This window comes from Bombina bombina, chromosome 1 (assembly GCF_027579735.1).
Source record: "Bombina bombina isolate aBomBom1 chromosome 1, aBomBom1.pri, whole genome shotgun sequence".
Classification (NCBI taxonomy): domain Eukaryota; kingdom Metazoa; phylum Chordata; class Amphibia; order Anura; family Bombinatoridae; genus Bombina; species Bombina bombina.
Window position 1 is genome coordinate 1550513901 of NC_069499.1, and position 21559 is coordinate 1550535459.

Below are 21559 nucleotides of genomic sequence, written 5' to 3' on the forward strand. Positions count from 1 at the left end.
GGATAGTCTAGTCAAAATTAAACTTTTATGATTCCGATAGAGCATGCAACTCATTAATTTACTCCTATTAATTTTTCATTGTTCTCTTGCTATCTTTTTATTTTTAAAAGCAATAATGTAAGCTTACAAGACGGCCCATTTTTGGTTCAGGACCTGTGTTGCGCTTGCTGATTGGTGGCCACATTTAGCCACCAATCGGCAAGCTACCCAGGTGCTGAATCACAAATATGGGTGGCTCCTAAGCTTACAGTCTTGCTTTTTCAAATATATACCTAGAAAACAAAAAATAATAGGAGTAAATTAGAAAGTTGCTTAAAATAGCTGCTCTCTGAATTATGAAAGATTAATTTTGACTAGACTATCTTTTAACTTACCCCAATTATATTGTGACTGTATACTTGTGTACAGTTACTGTACAGCACTATATTAAAGGGACAGTCAAGTCCAAAAAAAAAGTTCATGATTCAAATAGGGCATGTCATTTTAAACCACTTTCCAATTTACTTTTATCACCAATTTTTGCTTTGTTCTCTTGGTATTCTTAGCTGAAAGCTAAACCTAGGATGTTCATATACTAATTTCTTAAACCTTGAAGGCCGCATCTAATCTAAATGCATTTTGACAGTTTTTCACCACTAGAGAGCGTTAGTTGTGTTTCATATAGATAACATTGAGCTCATGCACATGAATTTTAAAATGGAGTGAGCACGGATTGGCTAAAATACAATTCTGTCAAACAAACTGAAATAAGGGGGCAATTCTTCAGAGTCTTAGATACAAGGTAATTACAGATGTAACACGTATTATAACTGCGTTGGTTATGCAAAATTGGACAATGGGTAATTAAGGGATTAAGACCATCTCCTACAGAGGTAGTTGCTCTAGCTTTCTACTCGCACTCCGTTTCTTACCCTTATGCGTGCTTTACACTGTGTGCTATGTTCTGCAGACAGGAAATCCCTCCGGAAACTACACGTCCTACAACCGGTGCCTAGGATACTAGGAGCTTCACCACGGCTCCCAAAGAAACTGCATATGTCTACACTTCAAAAGAAGATCACTGCACTCAGAGAATAAGACTTAGACTAAGTCCATATATGAATTATAAAAGCAAGTCAATTTATTCAATCTATGAAAACATTGTATATCCAAAAGTGAACAGTGAAAAAAACGAGTCAAGCGCGTTTCGTCATATAACATACTTTGTCAATGACTCTTAGATGTTAAAGCATACATGGGTTCTTATATATGGTAAAGACACTCCCCTTTTACCTTGATTGCTTTATTAACCCTTAACATCCTTAAAATTTGGCTATTTACAACATATAGCAGTATTAAACTAACATTCTTAAAGTATCTCTCATATACCCTTTTAACTCTCAAGATTTAGATAATTGTATATTAGATTATAACTGCATATTTATACCAATAAGCGAAATCTATCTAAATTAGTGTATTTATGAATTTTTATATATCTAGAAGTCACAGATAAGAAAAATGGAACAAGAGTATCTATTCATATTGTATAACATGATGTAATCATAATGAAAGAATATACACTTTATGGCTTCTCAATCTACAAAACGTTTAATGTCCCATTCATAGTTTAGACCAGCCGGTATTCTAGTACCCAATTGAAAGATCCAAAACTCCTCCTGTTGCTTCAGATTTAATCCTATCTCCACCTCTAGGATGTCTTAGTGTGCTGGATACCTTGTACAGTCAATAAGGAACTATCAGAGTTGTGATATCTATGAAAGTGCAGGGCTATGGGAGTCGTTGATTGAGGGTCTTCAATAGCCCGTAAATGTTCCAAAAAACTATCTTTTAAAGTTCTGGTCGTGTGACCTACATACTTATTACCACAGCCCAAACATCTCAATAGATAAATAACAAATTTTGTATTAGTTAATGTATTCTTTAATCTTAAATGTCTTTGAATCATCTTGAGAAATAAATTAATTTCCCAGCACAACATAAGAACATGTTTTACATATTCTACTGCCACATTTATAAAAAACAGCTTTTTTTTGATAGCCAATTTTGTTTGTTTACAATTGGTAACATAGACGGTGCCAACATGTTACCAAGAGTTTTGTTTTTCTTTTTAAAGACACGTTGAGTCCACGGATCATCTTCATTACTTATGGGATATTCACCTCCTGGTCAGCACCACAGCAGAGCTTTTAAATAGCTCCTCCCTTCCCTCCCACTCCAGTCATTCTCTTTGCCTACGTTAGTGCAAGGAAGAGGTAAAGTTAGGTGTTAGAAAAGATTCTTCAATCAAGAGTTTATTATTTTAAAGTAGTGCAAGATTGTGCTGCTTTGTTCTAGGGTGTAGCCGTAGTCCATATTAGTCTCTTCAGTAGAGCTTTTGGTGGCTTTAAAGCAATGGGAACTTGTGGGACATAATTCTCACTGCGCCTCCCATACATGTATGCTGCCCTTATCCTTATGGCCTAAGCAAACTTAACTCAGGCTTTATCATTTTCCTCAGGGCTATGGGAGGGAGAGGACCTCTTAAACCTGCTGGACTGTCCTGCAGTCGGACAGAATTAAGGTAAGTGCTGACTTTTTTTTTATTTTGGGAGGATACAAGACTCAGAGTAAAGTGGGGGTAATTATTTACCTATAACATATAAGGCTCAGAAACATGGGGCTCTTTATGTTGGGACAGCATGAGTACAGAGGAACAGATTTTCAAGGCTGCAACTTGGTCTTCTCTTCACACTTTTTCACAATTCTATAAATTTGATACTTTTGCCTCGGTTGAGGCCGCTTTTGGGATAGAAGTGCTTCAAGCAGTGGTGCCTTCTGTTTAGGTTCCCTGTCTTGACCCTCCCTTATCTGTGTACTCTAGCTTGGGTATTGTATCCCATAAGTAATGAAGATGATCTGTGGACTTATCGTGTCTTTAAAAAGAAAAGAAAATTTATGCTTACCTGATAAATTTGTTTCTTTTTAGACACAATGAGTCCACGGCCCGCCCTGTTCTTTTACACAGGTTGTTAATTAATTATTATAAACTTCAGACACCTCTGCACCTTGGCTTTTCCTTTCTTTTCCTAACTTCGGTCGAATGACTGGAGTGGGAGGGAAGGGAGGAGCTATTTAACAGCTCTGCTGTGGTGGTCTTTGCCTCCTCCTGCTGACCAGGAGGTGAATATCCCATAAGTAATGAAGATGATCTGTGGACTCATTGTGTCTAAAAAGAAACAAATGTATCAGGTAAGCATAAATTTTCTTTTTCTACATATAAAATTTAAACCTATGTCTACTACTTTAGTTAATATTGGATCAGTTTTTAAGATGGGCAAATATTTGTTAATAATCCCACATATTTGGTTAAATTCCTTACTAAAGTTGGTTATTTTTTCTCTTGCAAGGTGTATCCAGTCCACGGATTCATCCTTTACTTGTGGGATATTCTCATTCCCTACAGGAAGTGGCAAAGAGAACACACAGCAGAGCTGTCCATATAGCTCCCCCTCTATCTCCACCCCCAGTCATTCTCTTTGCCGGCTCTAAGCACTAGGGTCTCTCTACGGGAGGGTAAAGTGAATGTGGTGTTAGAATTGTAGTTTTTATTATCTTCAATCAAAAGTTTATTTTAAATGGTACCGGTTTGTACTATTTACTCTCTAGCAGAAAAGTGATGAAGATTTCTGCTGAGAGGAAAATGATTTTAGCATGTTGTAACTAAAATCCACTGCTGTTCCCACACAGGACTGAGGAGTACCAGAAAACTTCAGTTGGGGGGAACGGTTTGCAGGGTAATCTGCAATGAGGTATGTTCAGTCATTTATTTCTAGACAAGACTGAGATAATGCTAGAAGAGACTGACAATATCCCCATGAGGGGAGGGTAAGCTATGTTCACAGACTTAGTAAGGGATTGAATGCTTACATAACAGGGTTAATTATGCTGGTTGACAATGATTCAGGGCAATCGATTGTTTATTTAAGAAAAATATCGTTTGTAGACACTTTGAAAGTCCTTTTGGGGTTCTTTCTGGGGTTATTACCCACATGGCTGTTTTTTATTTACATAAGAGTGATTTACTAGGCCTCACAGCTCTGAAGTAGAGTGGGAGGGGCCTAATTTCGTGCCTCAGATGTGCAGTTAGAATTGCAGAGAAGTTCATGCTGCTTCACATGGAGGGTCCTGCTGCTGTTTGAGGGCCTTTATAGAAGCTATATTACCCCAAATTTGATCCCTAAGGGCAGGTAGGGCCACAGCAAGGCTGTGGCAAGGTGCTGTACTATTTTTAACCAGGTGTTGGCTTTAGGCTGCTCCGGTTTGGGCATTAAGGGGTTAATAGTCTTGCAACTTGTGGTGCAATATTATTAAGGCTTTAGGTACATACTGTGAAAATTTCAAGAGAATTGCTGCATTTTTCACTGTTTTGTAAAATTGTGTGCTCTTTTTATCTCTTAAAGGCACAGTAACGTTTTTTTCAAATTGTGTTTTTTATTTGATTAAAGTGATTTCCAAGCCTGCTTGTGTATATTACTAGTCTGTTAAACATGTCTGACACAAAAGAAAATCCTTGTTAAATGTGTTTAGAAGCCATGGTGGAACCCCCTCTCAGAATGTCCCACTTGTACTGATATGTCTATACACTTTAAAGATCATATTGTTGCACTTAAGAATGTGGCCCAAGATGATTCTCAGACTGAAGGTAACGAGGGTAGCCCGTCTGCCTCTCCCCAAGTGTCACAACCAGTTACGCCCGCGCAAGCGACGCCTAGTACCTCCTAGTGCTTCTAACCCTTTTACATTACAAGACTTAGCAGCAGTCATGGATAATTCTCTTACAGCCTTCTTATCTAAACTGCCAGTGTTACCTGCAAAGCGTGATAGCTCCGTTTTAAGAACAGATTATGAGCATTCTGACTCTTTGGTAGCCGTATCCGATATACCCTCACAACGCTCTGTAGTGGGAGTGAGGGACTTGATGTCTGAGGGAGAAGTCTCTGATTCAGGAAGGGTTCCTCCCCAGACAGATTCAGATACATTGGCTTTTAAATTTAAACTAGAACACCTCTGCGTTTTGCTTAGGGAGGTATTAGCTACTCTGGATGACTGCGACTCTTTGGTGATCCCAGAGAAATTGTGTAAAATGGACAAGTACCTAGAGGTCCCTGTTTACACGGATACGTTTCCGATCCCTAAGAGGATTGCGGATATCGTTACTAGTGAGTGGGATAGACCAGGTGTTCCCTTTGTTCCCCCTCCTGTTTTTAAGAAAATGTTCCCCATACCTGACCCTGTGCGGGACTCGTGGCAGACGGTCCCTAAGGTGGAGGGGGCTGTTTCTACACTTGCTAAACGCACAACTATACCAATTGAAGATAGTTGTGCTTTTAAAGACCCTATGGATAAGAAGTTAGAGGGTTTACTTAAGAAAATTTTTGTTCAACAAGGTTTTCTTCTCCAACCTATTGCCTGCATTATTCCTGTAACTACTGCAGCTGCTTTCTGGTTTGAGGCGCTGGAAGACTCGCTCCAGACAGAGACCTCATATGAGGAAATTATGCATAGAATTAAGGCTCTAAAGCTAGCTAATTCTTTTATCACTGACGGCGCTTTCCAAATAGCTAAGTTAGCGGCGAAAAATTCAAGTTTCACCATTTTGGTGCGCAGGGCGCTATGGCTAAAGTCCTGGTCGGCCGATATGTCGTCTAAATCCAAGCTTTTGAACATTACTTTCAAAGGAAAGACTCTCTTTGGGCCTGAATTGAAAGAGATTATTTCAGATATCACCGGGGGAAAAGGCCATGCTCTCCCTCAGGACAAGCCCTTTAAGACAAAGAACAAAGCTAATTTTCGTTCCTTTCGCAATTTCAGGAACGGCCCCGCTTCATCCTCTCCGGCTGCAAAGCAAGAGGGTAACGCTTCACAGCCCAAGGCAACCTGGAAACCTTACCAGGGCTGGAAATATTGTAAACAGGCCAAAAAGCCTGCAGCTGCCACCAAGACAGCATGAAGGGGTAGCCCCCGATCCGGGACCGGATCTAGTAGGGGGCAGACTCTCTCTTCGCTCAGGCCTGGGCAAGAGATGTACACGATCCTTGGGCATTAGAGATTGTAGCCCAGGGATACCTTCTAGAATTCAAGGACTCTCCTCCAAGGGGAAGGTTCCACATTTCTCGTCTGTCTACAGATCAGACAAAGAAAGAGGCGTTTTTACGCTGTGTAGAATATCTACATACAATGGGAGTGATCCACCCAGTTCCAATTGCAGAACAAGGACTGGGGTTTTACTCAAACCTGTTTGTGGTTCCCAAAAAAGAAGGAACTTTCAGACCAATCCTGGATCTCAAAATTCTAAACAAATTCCTCAGAGTCCCATCATTCAAGATGGAGACCATTCAGACAATCTTACCAATGATCCAGGAGGGTCAATATATGACTACCGTGGATCTAAAGGATGCGTATCTGCACATTCCTATCCACAAAGATCATCACCATTTTCTCAGGTTCGCCTTTCTGGACAAGCATTATCAGTTTGTGGCTCTTCCTTTCGGGTTGGCCACTGCTCCCAGAATTTTCACAAAGGTGCTAAGGTCCCTCCTGGCGGTTCTAAGACCGCGGGGCATAGCAGTGGCGCCTTACTTAGACGACATCTTAATTCAGGCGTTGACTTTCCAAAGTACCAAGTCTCACACGGAGATTGCATTGGCCTTTCTGAGGTCTCACGGGTGGAAGGTGAACGTAAAAGAGTTCTCTCTCCCCCCTCACAAGAGTTCCGTTCCTAGGAACCCTGATAGACTCAGTAGAAATGAAAATATTTCTGACGGAGGTCAGAAAGTTAAAACTGTTAACTACTTGCCGAGCTCTTCATTCCATTCCTCGGCCATCTGTAGCTCAGTGCAAGGAGACAATCGGACTAATGGTAGCGGCAATGGACATATAGTCCCTTTTGCTCGGATACACTGCAACTATGCATGCTCAAACAGTGGAATGGGGATTATGCAGATTTGTCTCCTCAAATTCAGTTGGACCAGGAGACCAGAGATTCTCTTCTCTGGTGGTTGTCTCAGGATCACCTGTCTCAGGGAATATGTTTCCGCAGGCCAGAGTGGATCATTGTAACGACCGACGCCAGTCTGTTAGGCTGGGGTGCGGTCTGGGACTCCCTGAAAGCTCAGGGCTTATGGTCTCGGGAAGAAGCTCTTCTCCCGATAAACATTCTGGAACTGAGGGCGATATTCAACACTCTTCAGGCATAGCCTCAACTAGCGGCGGCCAAATTAATCAGATTTCAGTCGGACAACTTCACCACTGTAGCTTACGTCAATCATCAGGGGGGAACAAAGAGTTCCCTAGCGCTGACGGAAGTAACCAAAATAATCAGGTGGGCGGAGGATCACTCCTGCCATCTCTCAGCAATTCACATCCCAGGAGTAGACAACTGGGAGGCGGATTTTCTAAGTCGTCAGACTTTTCACCCGGGGGAGTGGGAACTCCACCCGGAGGTATTTGCCCAGCTGACTCAGCTATGGGGCACCCCAGAGTTGGATCTGATGGCGTCCCGTCAGAACACCAAACTTCCTCTCTACGGGTCAAGGTCCCGGGATCCCAAGGCGGTATTGATAGATGCTCTAGCAGCGCCTTGGTCCTTCAATCTGGCTTATGTTTTTCCACCGTTTCCTCTCCTCCTGCGTCTGGTTGCCAGAATCAAGCAGGAGAAGGCTTCAGTGATTCTGATAGCGCCTGCGTGGCCACGCAGGACTTGGTATGCAGACCTAGTGGACTTGTCATTTGTCCCACCATGGACACTGCCAATGAGGCAGGATCTTCTAATACAGGGTCCGTTCAAGCATCCAAATTTAGTTTCTCTACGTCGAACTGCTTGGAGATTGAACGCTTAATTCTATCAAAGGGTGGGTTCTCTGAGTCAGTTATAGATACTCTGATTCAGGCTAGAAAGCCTGTCACCAGGAAAATCTACCATAAGATATGGCGGAAATATCTTTGTTGGTGTGAATCCAAGGGTTACTCATGGAGTAAGATTAGGATTCCCACTATATTGGCCTTTCTCCAAGAAGGATTGGAGAAAGGATTGTCAGCTAGTTCCTTAAAAGGACAAATATCTGCTTTGTCTATAAACCTGTGGCTCCGCCATGGAGTTTGAATCTAGTTCTTTCAGTTCTTCAAGGGGTTCAGTTTGAACCTTTACATTCCATAGACATTAAGTTGTTATCTTGGAAAGTTTTGTTTTTTATAGCTATCTCTTCTGCTCGCAGAGTTTCAGAATGATCTGCCTTAGTCTGATTCACCTTACCTGGTGTTCCACGCAGATAAGGTAGTTTTGCGTACCAAGCCTGGTTTTCTTCCTAAAGTTGTTTCTAACAAGAATATTAACCAGGAAATAGTTGTTCCTTCTCTGTGTCCTAATCCATCTTCGAAGAAGGAACGTCTATTACACAATCTTGATGTAGTTCGTGCTTTAAAGTTCTATTTACAAGCAACTAAGGATTTCAGACAAACATATTCCTTGTTTGTTATCTATTCTGGTAAGAGGAGAGGTCAGAAAGCGACTGCTACCTCTCTTTCCTTTTGGCTGAAAAGCATCATCCGTTTGGCCTATGAGACTGCTGGCCAGCAGCCTCCTGAAAGAATTACTGCTCATTCTACCAGAGCAGTGGCTTCCACATGGGCTTTCAAAAATGAGGCTTCTGTTGAACAGATTTGCAAGGCTGCAACTTGGTCGTCTTTTTTCACACTCTTCCCAAATTTTACAAATTTGATACTTTTGCCTCGTCCGAGGCTGTTTTTGGGAGAAAGGTTCTTCAAGCAGTGGTGCCTTCCGTTTAGGTTCCTGTCTTGTCCCTCCCTTTCATCCGTGTCCTATAGCTTTTGGTATTGCATCCCATAAGTAAGGATGAAATCCGTGGACTCGACATATCTTGTAAAAGAAAAGGAAATTTATGCTTACCTGATAAATTTATTTCTTTTATGATATGACGAGTCCACGGCCCACCCTGTCATTTTCTAAGACAGGTCTTTATTTTTGTTAAACTTCAGTCACCTCTGCACCTTTTGGCTTTTCCTTTCTCTTCCTAACTTCGGCCGAATGACTGGAGTGGGAGGGAAGGGAGGAGCTATATATACAGCTCTGCTGTGGTGCTCTTTGCCTTCTCCTGCTGACCAGGAGGCGTAATCCCATAAGTAAGGATGAAATCTGTGGACTCGTCATATCGTAAAAGAAATAAATTTATAAGGTAAGCATACATTTCCTTTTTTGTAGGGCTGTTTTTTATGTTTAAGTTTACAGTCTCAAGATTAGCATCTTTTTAGTGCTCTTTGTATTCTGGCCTTCAAATGGAGGCTTGGGTTCATGTCCCAATTCTCCCTCCTTTTAGGGAGGTTTTCAGGGGGTCTAGGTTTTGTGGAAAGTAGCTATTCTCAGATATGTTTCCCATCCCTACATTTTAATATATTTTTTCTCCTTCTCTACTTCGAAGCAGAGTGATGCAACTTATTTCTCTAGCTTTTTACTAGTGCTAATTTATCAAGGATATCTACTTTTGTTATTCAGAAGAACTGTCTGGAGTAATTCCAGTTTTATCCCTCTGTTGGAGGGTTCTGTTTATTTTTCTTCTATTCTTAATATGTTCATGCTTTGAAAAGCAGTCCCTTCCTGCACATCTTGATGGCACTTGTTTTAATTTATGTTCTCCAACGTTCTGTGCAACGTCTGCTGTAGGAATAGACAAATGAGTGAGTACCGCAAGAGAATATGAACCAGTCTAAGGGACAATTTTCGTTCTGATAAAGCCCATGTCAGCAGTCCTCCGCTGAGCCAGAACAAACCAAGAGCTCTTGGAAGCCGGCTCAGTCCTGGAATAAATCCAAGCAGAGCAAGAAGCCTGCCAAGTCTAAGTTGGCATGAATGGGTGGTCCCCGGGCCTCTTCTGAGTCGCTTAGTTCAGGGACATGCAGGATCCAGGGGTCCTAGAGGTCTTAGCTTAGGGTTGCAAGATAGGTTTCAAGTATCATCCATCCAAGGGCAGATTCTTCCTCTCTCTCCTCCTGTCTTCCTGACCAGAAAGGAGGGAAGCCTTTCTGGGGTTACGTACGGGATCTGTCCTTCTCAGGAGTTATTGTCCTGGTGCCTATCGTAGTGATAGGTTTGGGATGCTATTCAAACCTTTTCGGGGTCCCAAAGAAGGAGGGAACTTTTCGTCTGATTTGGACCTAAAGTGCTTAAACAGGTTTTTAAATGTCCCCTCGTTCAAGATGGAGACAATAGATCTGAAGGATGCTCCCTTCACGTACCAATCCTCTAGGACCACTTCCAGTTCCTAAGGTTTGCGTTCCTGGACCAGCACTTCCAGTTTATTGATCTTCCATTTGGTCTAGCTTCGGCTCCAAGAAATGTCAAAGTGTGTACCATTTGGAATCTCTCCTCTCTCTAGATTAATCTTCCATCCATGGGATTGAAGAAGACAGAGTCTTTACTCTTGTATCAAATACCAGGGTAGAATTATCGGGTACTATACAGGGAGTGCAGAATTATTAGGCAAGTTGTATTTTTGAGGATTAATTTTATTATTGAACAACAACCATGTTCTCAATGAACCCAAAAAACTCATTTATATCAAAGCTGAATAGTTTTGGAAGTAGTTTTTAGTTTGTTTTTAGTTTTAGCTATTTTAGGGGGATATCTGTGTGTGCAGGTGACTATTACTGTGCATAATTATTAGGCAACTTAACAAAAAACAAATATATACCCATTTCAATTATTTATTTTTACCAGTGAAACCAATATAACATCTCAACATTCACAAATATACATTTCTGACATTCAAAAACAAAACAAAACCAAATCAGTGACCAATATAGCCACCTTTCTTTGCAAGGACACTCAAAAGCCTGCCATCCATGGATTCTGTCAGTGTTTTGATCTGTTCACCATCAACATTGCGTGCAGCAGCAACCACAGCCTCCCAGACACTGTTCAGAGAGGTGTACTGTTTTCCCCCCTTGTAAATCTCACATTTGATGATGGACCACAGGTTCTCAATGGTGTTCAGATCAGGTGAACAAGGAGGCCATGTCATTAGATTTTCTTCTTTTATACCCTTTCTTGCCAGCCACGCTGTGGAGTACTTGGACGCGTGTGATGGAGCATTGTCCTGCATGAAAATCATGTTTTTCTTGAAGGATGCAGACTTCTTCCTGTACCACTGCTTGAAGAAGGTGTCTTCCAGAAACTGTCAGTAGGACTGGGAGTTGAGCTTGACTCCATCCTCAACCCGAAAAGGCCCCACAAGCTCATCTTTGATGATACCAGCCCAAACCAGTACTCCACCTCCACCTTGCTGGCGTCTGAGTCGGACTGGAGCTCTCTGCCCTTTACCAATCCAGCCACGGGCCCATCTATCTGGCCGATCAAGACTCACTCTCATTTCATCAGTCCATAAAACCTTAGAAAAATCAGTCTTGACCCAGTCTTGACGTTTCAGCTTGTGTGTCTTGTTCAGTGGTGGTCGTCTTTCAGCCTTTCTTACCTTGGCCATGTCTCTGAGTATTGCACACCTTGTGCTTTTGGGCACTCCAGTGATGTTGCAGCTCTGAAATTTGGCCAAACTGGTGGCAAGTGGCATCTTGGCAGCTGCACGCTTGACTTTTCTCAGTTCATGGGCAGTTATTTTGCGCCTTGGTTTTTCCACACGCTTCTTGCGACCCTGTTGACTATTTTGAATGAAACGCTTGATTGTTCGATGATCACGCTTCAGAAGCTTTGCAATTTTATGAGTGCTGCATCCCTCTGCAAGATATCTCACTATTTTTTACTTTTCTGAGCCTGTCAAGTCCTTCTTTTGACCCATTTTGCCAAAGGAAAGGAAGTTGCCTAATAATTATGCACACCTGATATAGGGTGTTGATGTCATTAGACCACACCCCTTCTCATTACAGAGATGCACATCACCTAATATGCTTAATTGGTAGTAGGCTTTCGAGCCTATACAGCTTGGAGTAAGACAACATGCATAAAGAGGATGATGTGGTCAAAATACTAATTTGCCTAATAATTCTGCACTCCCTGTAATATACTTCATAGACATTAGAATATTCTCACAGACCAGATACGTTGCAAGCTAGCTTCATCATGTCTTGCCCTCCAGACCTCCTTAAGGCCATCTATGGCTCATTGTATGCAGGTGATTGGTCTCATGGTGTCCAGCATGGACATTATTTCCTTTGCCAGGTTTCACCTCAGACTGTTGCAACTGTTCATGCTGAAGCAGTGGAACGGTGATCATTCGGATCTGTCATCAGATTTCTCTGGACAACTGATCGAGCGAATCGCTCTCTTGGTGGTTTTGTCCGGATCACTTGTCCCAAGGGACGTCTGTCTCAAGACCATCCTGGGTGATTGTGACTACGGTTGCGAGTCTGTCAGGATGGGGAGCTGTTTGGGGTGCCTATGGACTCAGGAGGATATTCTCCCTCCTGATCGATTTTTGGATCTTCGGGCAATATACATTGCTTGGCCTCTGCTGGGTTAGTCCCAGTTTATCAGATTCCAATCAGACAATATATCCTCGGTTCATCCACCATCAGGAGGGAACGAGAAGCTCCCTAGCTATGAGGTAAGTATCTCGGATTCTGGAGTGGGCGGAGACCCACATTTGTTCACTGTCAGCGATCCACATTCCAGGTGTGGACAACTGGGAAGCGGATTTCCTCAGCAGACAATCCTTTCATCCGGGGGAATGGTCTCTCCATCCCGAGTTTTTGTGAAGATTTGCAAGAGGTAGAACTTATGACTTCTCAATACCAAACTACCCAGATATGGGTCGAGGTACAGGGATCCTCGGACAGAGCTAACAGATGCATTAACGGTGCCTTGGAGGTTCAATCTTCTTTCTTTTTACCGGCCGTTACCACTACAGGTGATACTGATTGCTCCGTCTTGGCTGCGAAGTATATGGTTTGCGGACTAGCGGGGATGTCATCTCCTCCGTGGGATCTGCTGACCAAGGTTATCTGGAGATTGAACGCTTAGTCCTAGCCAAGAGAGGGTTTTCTGAGTGTTATTTTTACTCTCCTTCAGGCTTGTTACTGGTTGCTCCTCGCATCTGTCATAATGTGTGGAGGACCTACTTATTCTGTTCTCCAGGATGAACTGAAGAAGTGCTTTTCTGCAAGTCCCTTCAAGAATGATGCCTCTATGGATCAGATTTGTAAGGCTACCTGGTCCTCCTTACATACTTTTTCCAGACTTTACAAGTTTGATGTTTTTGCTTCTGTTGAAGCAGATTTTGGGAGAAAGGTTTTGCAGGCTGTGGTGCCCTCAGATTAGGGTCCACTTTTTTTTTTCCCTCCCGTTTTGCATTGTGTTCTCTATAACTTGGGTATTGTTTTCCCAAAAGTAGTGAATGCAGCTGTGGCCTCTCCGTTTAAGAAGAAAAACTTAAATTATGCTTACCAGATACATTTTCTTTTTTTTCTGACGGGGAGAGGCCACAGCTCCCCGTCTGTTTATATTCTATGGGGCGGCCTTATATTTGTTCTTCTGGCACCTTTTTTTTCCCCCTGATTTTTCTCCTACTGTTCCTTGTTCCCTCAGCAGAATGACTGGGGGATGAGGGAAGTGGCGGAGGTATTTAAGCCTTTGGCTGGGTTTTTTTTGCCTCCTCCTGGTGGCCAGGTTCTGTATTTCCCAAAAGTAATGAATGCTGCTGTGGCCTCTCCCTGTCAGAAGAAAATTATCTGGTAAGCATAATTTAGTTTTTTTTCATCGGTTCCTTTTGTGTTCTCTGATAATGTGGGGTCTGACATCTACGTCTGTTTTCTTCGTGTCTTTGCTGAGGAGTTTGATTTTGAGACGGGTCATTGGCCTCCTCAAAGAATTGTAATTCATTGTAAGTTTCCATTTCCTGGGCCTTCAGTAATTTAGGCATTTGAAGAATGGGTTTGCAAGGTTGTATCCTGTGTTTTCTTGCATAATTCGAGATTTTATCATCTTGATATTTTTGCCTTGGGTAAGGCAGTTTTTGGCAGGTTTTTTTTCAGGTGGTTTTGCCAGGCAAATGGTGCCTGCCCTTAACTTTTTGTCCAACCCTCCTTTTTGTGGACTCCACAGCTTGGGTATTGGTTCCTAAGAGTAAGGATTTTGTGGACTCACACCACCATAGAAAGAAAACCATAATTTTATTATTACCTGAAATTAATTTCTTTCTTGTTGTGAGAGTCCAAAAACCTACCAATATTTTATCTGGTGGCAGCATAGGAGGGGGAGGAAGCAGGAATCAAATATGGCAAGAGAATTGAGAACAAATTATATATTTAACAAACCTGGCTTCATTTTTTTTTTTTACAAAAAAGTGTTATTGCTAATAATCCCATAGGAATTTCTTGCTTTACCATCACTTTTAAAGTAGCCTACTTTCCACTGGACCACTGTGCCAGCTTCCATTTTTATTCTGCTGCACATAGAATAATTTGCTATAGATGTCCATTTGCCTCTTATAATTCTCTCATGTATAAATATACCTTTTCTCACCCATAGAATATGATGACCCACGTGCCCTGCTGGTGCTAGCAGAAGAAGAGCTGGTAGCAATAGATTTGCAGACGCCTGGCTGGCCAGTGATTCAGTGCCCATACCTGGTGTCCCTCCACTGCTCCGCCATCACCTGCTCTTACCACATTTCTGCCATTCCCCTGAAGTTGTGGGAGAGGATAATCGGCGCAGGCAGGAAGCAGAATACACAATATTCCAGTATGGTACAGTGCCCACAACACTAACTGCTCTTTTTGCTGGCATACAGTATTGTACCCACTTCTTGGTACAATGCTCATGTGCATATTACTAATTCATCGTAATAGAATAGCTCTTTGTCCCACATTAACTCTCCGTCCCATTGTACAAGACATTTACTAGGGTTTATAGAATTTGTTCTCAGCGCTATGGAGGCTTCCTAATATATAAATCCATTAAGCATCTATTTAATGCAAATTTAATCTTATTCTCTTTGTTTTTAATTGGATCTTACAGTCCTTTTGTTTTTTTCTGTATTCATCTTGATTTTGTTTAAGACTACTACCACTATGTACGCGTTCTGTTTACATTATATTCTGTTTTCATACATCCTACACCTCAGATCCTACCATCTTTTCTGTAGCCTTCTCTCTTAAAAACATTAATTCACTCCCTTTTCACAGGCTACTGAGATGCTTCCTTTGCTGGAACCACACCAGTAATATCATGTAGAAATGACAAACTGAAGATGCCCACAATAAAAAGGCTTCAGGAATATTGTAATGTCTTAAAGCAGAATTCGAATGGTTTTGCTTAAAATCTAGGAGCCAGTGATCTATTTTTATTTAATTTTTAACCTACACAACTGATTTAACCCTTTTGTTGCTTGTAACACACCATTACATCAGTGATATGCTCCCTTGGTTACGCAGAACAGACTGTTAACCCCTTCATTTTCAACCCGTTGCAGCAGTGTAGATTTCCCTTATGACACACATGCAGGTAACCTCCCTCCCCTTTTTTATTTTTTTGGCCCAGAATGCACAATCTTGCACCTTTACCTGTGATCCACAAAGCTGCTGCGTTAATGCAAGGTTATGAGAGAAGCACACTGCAGAGTAGAGCTTTATCCATGCTCCCATCTCTCTCCACATGTCGGGGTCCAATTTTTTTTTTTTTGTGTTTTATGTTAATCTCAAATTTTTTTTTTTTGTGTGTATGTTAATCTCATTTTTTTTTTTTTTTGCATTGACACGCATTGTTTGTGAACCTAGTTTCAAATGTCAACATTTTCTAAGAAATCATCATGGACTACGTGGGAAAAGTCTAGAGATGCAGCAAGGGAGGCCCTTATTTCTATTTCTGCTTTTATCCGACTACACACACTATCTGTACACAGGCACCACTTATAGCTATAGAAAGTTTTTTTTTTCCCTTTTCTTAGTATTTGTTGCACCCTTTTCTATAGTGGTGCATTAGAAGCAAACCATAAGATCCACTCTGAATTCTAAACTGATTTATTTCTTCTCTAGTTATAGATATGTAGGCTTCCACAAATTCCCTTTTCTTGAATCTTCCCAATTCTCTCCCTGCAGCCTTGGCCAGTTGATGGCGGTGTGAATATGGCATCTTCTCCCCCACAAAGGGACCTACTTCTTACTGGGTGAGTCATTGTGTAAGGTTTGATGTGAGCAATCGCTGATAATTTTTTTTTTGTTAAAGGGACGGTGTACTCAGTCAAGCAGATTATATTAGTAATTGTATTAAAAGCAGCTGCAGGCTAATCCTTTCTCATTATCTCACCCCATCTCAGTGGTAATTTCTGCTGCTGACTATTTTCACGTTTTTGTTTGTTTTTTTTGTGTGTGTGTCCCCCCCATAATTTTTGTTGTGTAATCAGTCATTTCAAATGAGAAAATGAAAATAAAAGTAAAGGAGGAATTTGTAAAACTATTTTAATGCACTCCACAGGTAAAATGGATCACTGAGAATATATTTAAAGGGTAGAACATTTTACTGTACAATGTCCCCTTTTAAGCAGCAATTTAGCTAGAAGAAATAAAGTGGAGTTATACTTTTTTTTTTTTTCCTGATTTTTATTCATTGTGACCTTAAAGGGACTCTAAACCCAAAACATTTATTTCATGATTCAGGTAGAGAATACTATTTTAAACAACATTCCAATTTACTTCTATTATCTAATTTGCTTCATTCTTCAGATAACCTTTTCTTAAGAAATAGCAATGCACATGGGTGAGCCAATCACACAAGGCATCTATGTGCAGCCACCAATCAGCAGCTACTAAACCTATCTAGATATGCTTTTCAGCAAAGGGTATCAAGAGAATGAAGGAAAATAGATAATAGAAGTAAATTAGAAAGTTGTTTGAAATCGCATGCTTTTTCTAAATCACGAAAGAAAAAATGTGGGTTTAATGTCCCTTTAAATTAAATATAAATACTGGTTAATCTGCTTCAATTTTGTTTTTATTCTTGGTTGCAGTTCTTCCCTTGGCTGAGTGCCAATTAATCTCGTTAGTTATATTTATCAAATCTAAAATCTATACATGCTATATAAAACCCTGCAGTAGGTTTGTGTGATAGGCCCTGTATCTTGTCATTTTAGTATATAGAAAAGCAACTAGTAGAATATATTTGCTTTTATCTTCAGAAGGGTTAAGATTTTACAGTGGTGCATATAACCCAACCTGCCCTTTACCTAACACAGGCACGAGGATGGTACAGTGCGCTTCTGGGATGCCTCCGGGGTTTGCCTGCAGCTGATGTACAAGATGAGCACAGTTGGAGTCTTTCAGACAGACTCTGACCACAATGATAACCTCAACCCACATGGAGAGGAAGAGTGGCCTCCATTGCGTAAAGTAAGTGTATTGCGTAGTCCCCTAGGCAAACATTTGTTTTCCCCTCTTTTTTCCTAACCCTCCTCCTTTTCCTAGGTTGGCTCATTTGACCCATACAGCGATGATCCTAGACTGGGCATACAAAAGATTTATCTGTGCAAATACAGTGGCTATCTCTCCGTGGCTGGCACTGCAGGGCAGGTGAGAGAGATACTGCTATCTAGATACATCGCGCATCATGATTCGCATAGGTATACAATTTTTGAAAAGTTTACTTATGTTTTCTAATTTACTTTGTTCTCTTGGTAACTTTTTGTTTAAAATACAGGTAGGCTTAGGAGCACTATACAGGTGGAGTTTTTGCATCAGTGCATATAATGTTCTACACTGTGCAAAAACTGCTATCTAGTGCTCAAAAATGTGTAAGATTGTCAAATGTGCTATAGACACATGCATGCTACCTACCTAGGTATCGTCTTCAATAAAGAATACAATGACAGAAGTACATTTAAAGGAACAGTCTACACCAGAATTTCTTCTGTTAAGTGTGATCAGTCCACGGGTCATCATTACTTCTGGGATATTACTCCTCCCCAACAGGAAGTGCAAGAGGATTCACCCAGCAGAGCTGCATATAGCTCTTCCCCTCTACGTCACTCGCAGTCATTCTCTTGCACCCAATGACTAGATAGGATGTGTGAGAGGACTATGGTGATTATACTTAGTTTTATATCTTCAATCAAAAGTTTGTTATTTTAAAATAGCACCGGAGTGTGTTATTACCTCTCTGGCAGAGTTTGAAGAAGAATCTACCAGAGTTTTGCTATGATTTTAGCGGAGTAGTTAAGATCATATTGCTGTTCTCGGCCATCTGAGGAGTGAGGTAAACTTCAGATCAGGGGACAGCGGGCAGATGAATCTGCATAGAGGTATGTAGCAGTTTTTATTTTCTGACAATGGAATTGATGAGAAAATCCTGCCATACCGATATAATGTCATGTATGTATACTTTACACTTCAGTATTCTGGGGAATGGTACTTCACTAGAATTACACTGTAAGAAATACATAAAGCTGTTTAATAACTAGAGATTATGTTTAACGTTTTTGCTGGAATGTAAAATCGTTTTCATTGCTGAGGTACTGTGTGAATAAATGTTTGGGCACTATTTTTCCACTTGGCAGTTGCTTAATCTGTTTTTCTGACAGTTTCTGTTCTCCCTCACTGCTGTGTGTGAGGGGGAGGGGCCGTTTTTTGGCGCTTTTACTATGCATCAAATATTTCAGTCAGCAGCTCATTGTATTCCCTGCATGATCCGGTTCATCTCTACAGAGCTCAGGGGTCTTCAAAACTTATTTTGAGGGAGGTAATTTCTCTCAGCAGAGCTGTGAGAATTATAGTTTGACTGAGATAAAAAACGTTTATTCTGTAATTTGTTTCCTGCTTTCAGAATTTGTTATCTTTGCTAATGGGATTAAACCTTTGCTAAAGTTGTGTTGTTTACAAGGATTGAGGCTATAACTGTTTCAATTTATTAATTTTCAACTGTCATAGATCTTCTGTGCTTCTTAAAGGCACAGTACGTTTTAATATTATTCTAATTGAATTGTATTTCCAAGTTGCAAGTTTATTTTCTAGTGTGTTAAACATGTCTGATTCAGAGGATGATACCTGTGTCATTTGTTGCAATGCCAAAGTGGAGCCCAATAGAAATTTATGTACTAACTGTATTGATGCTACTTTAAATAAAAGTCAATCTGTACAAATTGAACAAATTTCACCAAACGAGGGGAGAGTTATGCCGACTAACTCGCCTCACGTGTCAGTACCTACATCTCCCGCTCAGAGGGAGGTGCGTGATATTGTAGCGCCGAGTACATCTGGGCGGCCATTACAAATCACATTACAGGATATGGCTACTGTTATGACTGAGGTTTTGGCTAAATTACCAGAACTAAGAGGTAAGCGTGATCACTCTGGGGTGAGAACAGAGTGCGCTGATAATATTAGGGCCATGTCAGACACTGCGTCACAGGTGGCAGAACATGAGGACGGAGAACTTCATTCTGTGGGTGACGGTTCTGATCCAAACAGACTGGATTCAGATATTTCAAATTTTAAATTTAAACTGGAAAACCTCCGTGTATTACTAGGGGAGGTGTTAGCGGCTCTGAATGATTGTAACACAGTTGCAATACCAGAGAAAATGTGTAGGTTGGATAAATATTTTGCGGTACCGACGAGTACTGAGGTTTTTCCTATACCTAAGAGACTTACTGAAATTGTTACTAAGGAGTGGGATAGACCCGGTGTGCCGTTCTCACCCCCTCCGATATTTAGAAAAATGTTTCCAATAGACGCCACCACAAGGGACTTATGGCAAACGGTCCCTAAGGTGGAGGGAGCAGTTTCTACCTTAGCTAAGCGTACCACTATCCCGGTGGAGGATAGCTGTGCTTTTTCAGATCCAATGGATAAAAAGTTAGAGGGTTACCTTAAGAAAATGTTTGTTCAACAAGGTTTTATATTGCAACCCCTTGCATGCATTGCGCCGATCACGGCTGCAGCGGCATTCTGGATTGAGTCTCTGGAAGAGAACATTGGTTCAGCTACTCTGGATAACCAGTCCTGGAACAAGGGCAAGCAGACTAGGAAACCTGCTGCTGCCCCTAAAACAGCATGAATTGAGGGCCCCCGATCCGGGATCGGATCTAGTGGGGGGCAGACTTTCTCTCTTCGCCCAGGCTTGGGCAAGAGATGTTCAGGATCCCTGGGCGCTAGAGATAATATCTCAGGGATACCTTCTGGACTTCAAATACTCTCCTCCAAGAGAGAGATTTCATCTGTCAAGATTGTCAACAATCCAGACAAAGAAAGAGGCGTTTCTACGCTGCGTACAAGAGCTCTTGTTAATGGGAGTAATCCATCCAGTTCCACGATCGGAACAGGGACAGGGGTTTTACTCCAATCTGTTTGTGGTTCCCAAAAAAGAGGGAACTTTCAGACCAATCCTGGACTTAAAGATCCTAAACAAATTCCTAAGAGTTCCATCGTTCAAGATGGAGACTATTCGGACAATTTTACCTATGATCCAAGAGGGTCAATACATGACCACTGTAGATTTAAAAAATGCTTACCTTCACATACCGATTCACAAAGATCATTATCGGTACCTAAGGTTTGCCTTCCTAGACAGGCATTACCAGTTTGTGGCTCTTCCATTCGGATTGGCTACAGCTCCAAGAATCTTCACAAAGGTTCTGGGTGCTCTTCTGGCGGTACTAAGACCGCGGGGAATCTCGGTAGCTCCATACCTAGACGATATTCTGATACAAGCTTCAAGCTTTCAAACTGCCAAGTCTCATACAGAGTTAGTGCTGGCATTTCTAAGGTCACATGGATGGAAGGTGAACGAAAAGAAAAGTTCACTCGTTCCACTCACAAGAGTTCCCTTCCTGGGGACTCTTATAGATTCTGTAGAAATGAAGATTTACCTGACAGAGGACAGGCTAACAAGACTTCAAAGTGCTTGCCGCACCCTTCATTCCATTCAACACCCGTCAGTGGCTCAATGCATGGAGGTAATCGGCTTAATGGTAGCGGCAATGGACATAGTACCCTTTGCACGCTTACACCTCAGACCACTGCAACTGTGCATGCTAAGTCAGTGGAATGGGGATTACTCAGACTTATCCCCTTCTCTGAATCTGGATCAAGAGACCAGAAATTCTCTTCTATGGTGGCTTTCTCGGCCACATCTGTCCAGGGGGATGCCATTCAGCAGACCAGACTGGACAATTGTAACAACAGACGCCAGCCTTCTAGGTTGGGGTGCCGTCTGGAATTCTCTGAAGGCTCAGGGACAATGGAGTCAGGAGGAGAGTCTCCTGCCAATAAACATTCTGGAATTGAGAGCAGTTCTCAATGCCCTCCTGGCTTGGCCCCAGTTGACAACTCGGGGGTTCATCAGGTTTCAGTCGGACAACATCACGACTGTAGCTTACATCAACCATCAGGGAGGGACAAGAAGCTCCCTAGCTATGATGGAAGTATCAAAGATAATTTGCTGGGCAGAGTCTCACTCTTGCCACCTGTCAGCAATCCACATCCCGGGAGTGGAGAACTGGGAGGCGGATTTCTTAAGTCGTCAGACTTTTCATCCGGGGGAGTGGGAACTTCATCCGGAGGTCTTTGC

General features: G+C 41.7%; 1 protein-coding gene across 4 annotated transcripts in view; it reads left to right on the forward strand.

Annotated features, from left to right (window-relative positions):
• The window catches only part of LLGL2 (LLGL scribble cell polarity complex component 2), a 252137-nt gene that overhangs the window by 44487 nt on the left and 186091 nt on the right, over nucleotides 1-21559 (forward strand). For all 4 annotated transcript variants that reach the window (XR_008401782.1, XM_053709030.1, XM_053709034.1 and 1 more), the window contains exons 11-14: nucleotides 14531-14748; nucleotides 16099-16166; nucleotides 17232-17385; nucleotides 17461-17565. Coding sequence is in view for 3 of the 4 variants with exons in the window: in XM_053709030.1 (XP_053565005.1) it covers nucleotides 14531-14748; nucleotides 16099-16166; nucleotides 17232-17385; nucleotides 17461-17565 (545 nt within the window). In the remaining variant the exon portion in view is untranslated. The remainder of the gene's footprint in view (nucleotides 1-14530; nucleotides 14749-16098; nucleotides 16167-17231; nucleotides 17386-17460; nucleotides 17566-21559) is intronic.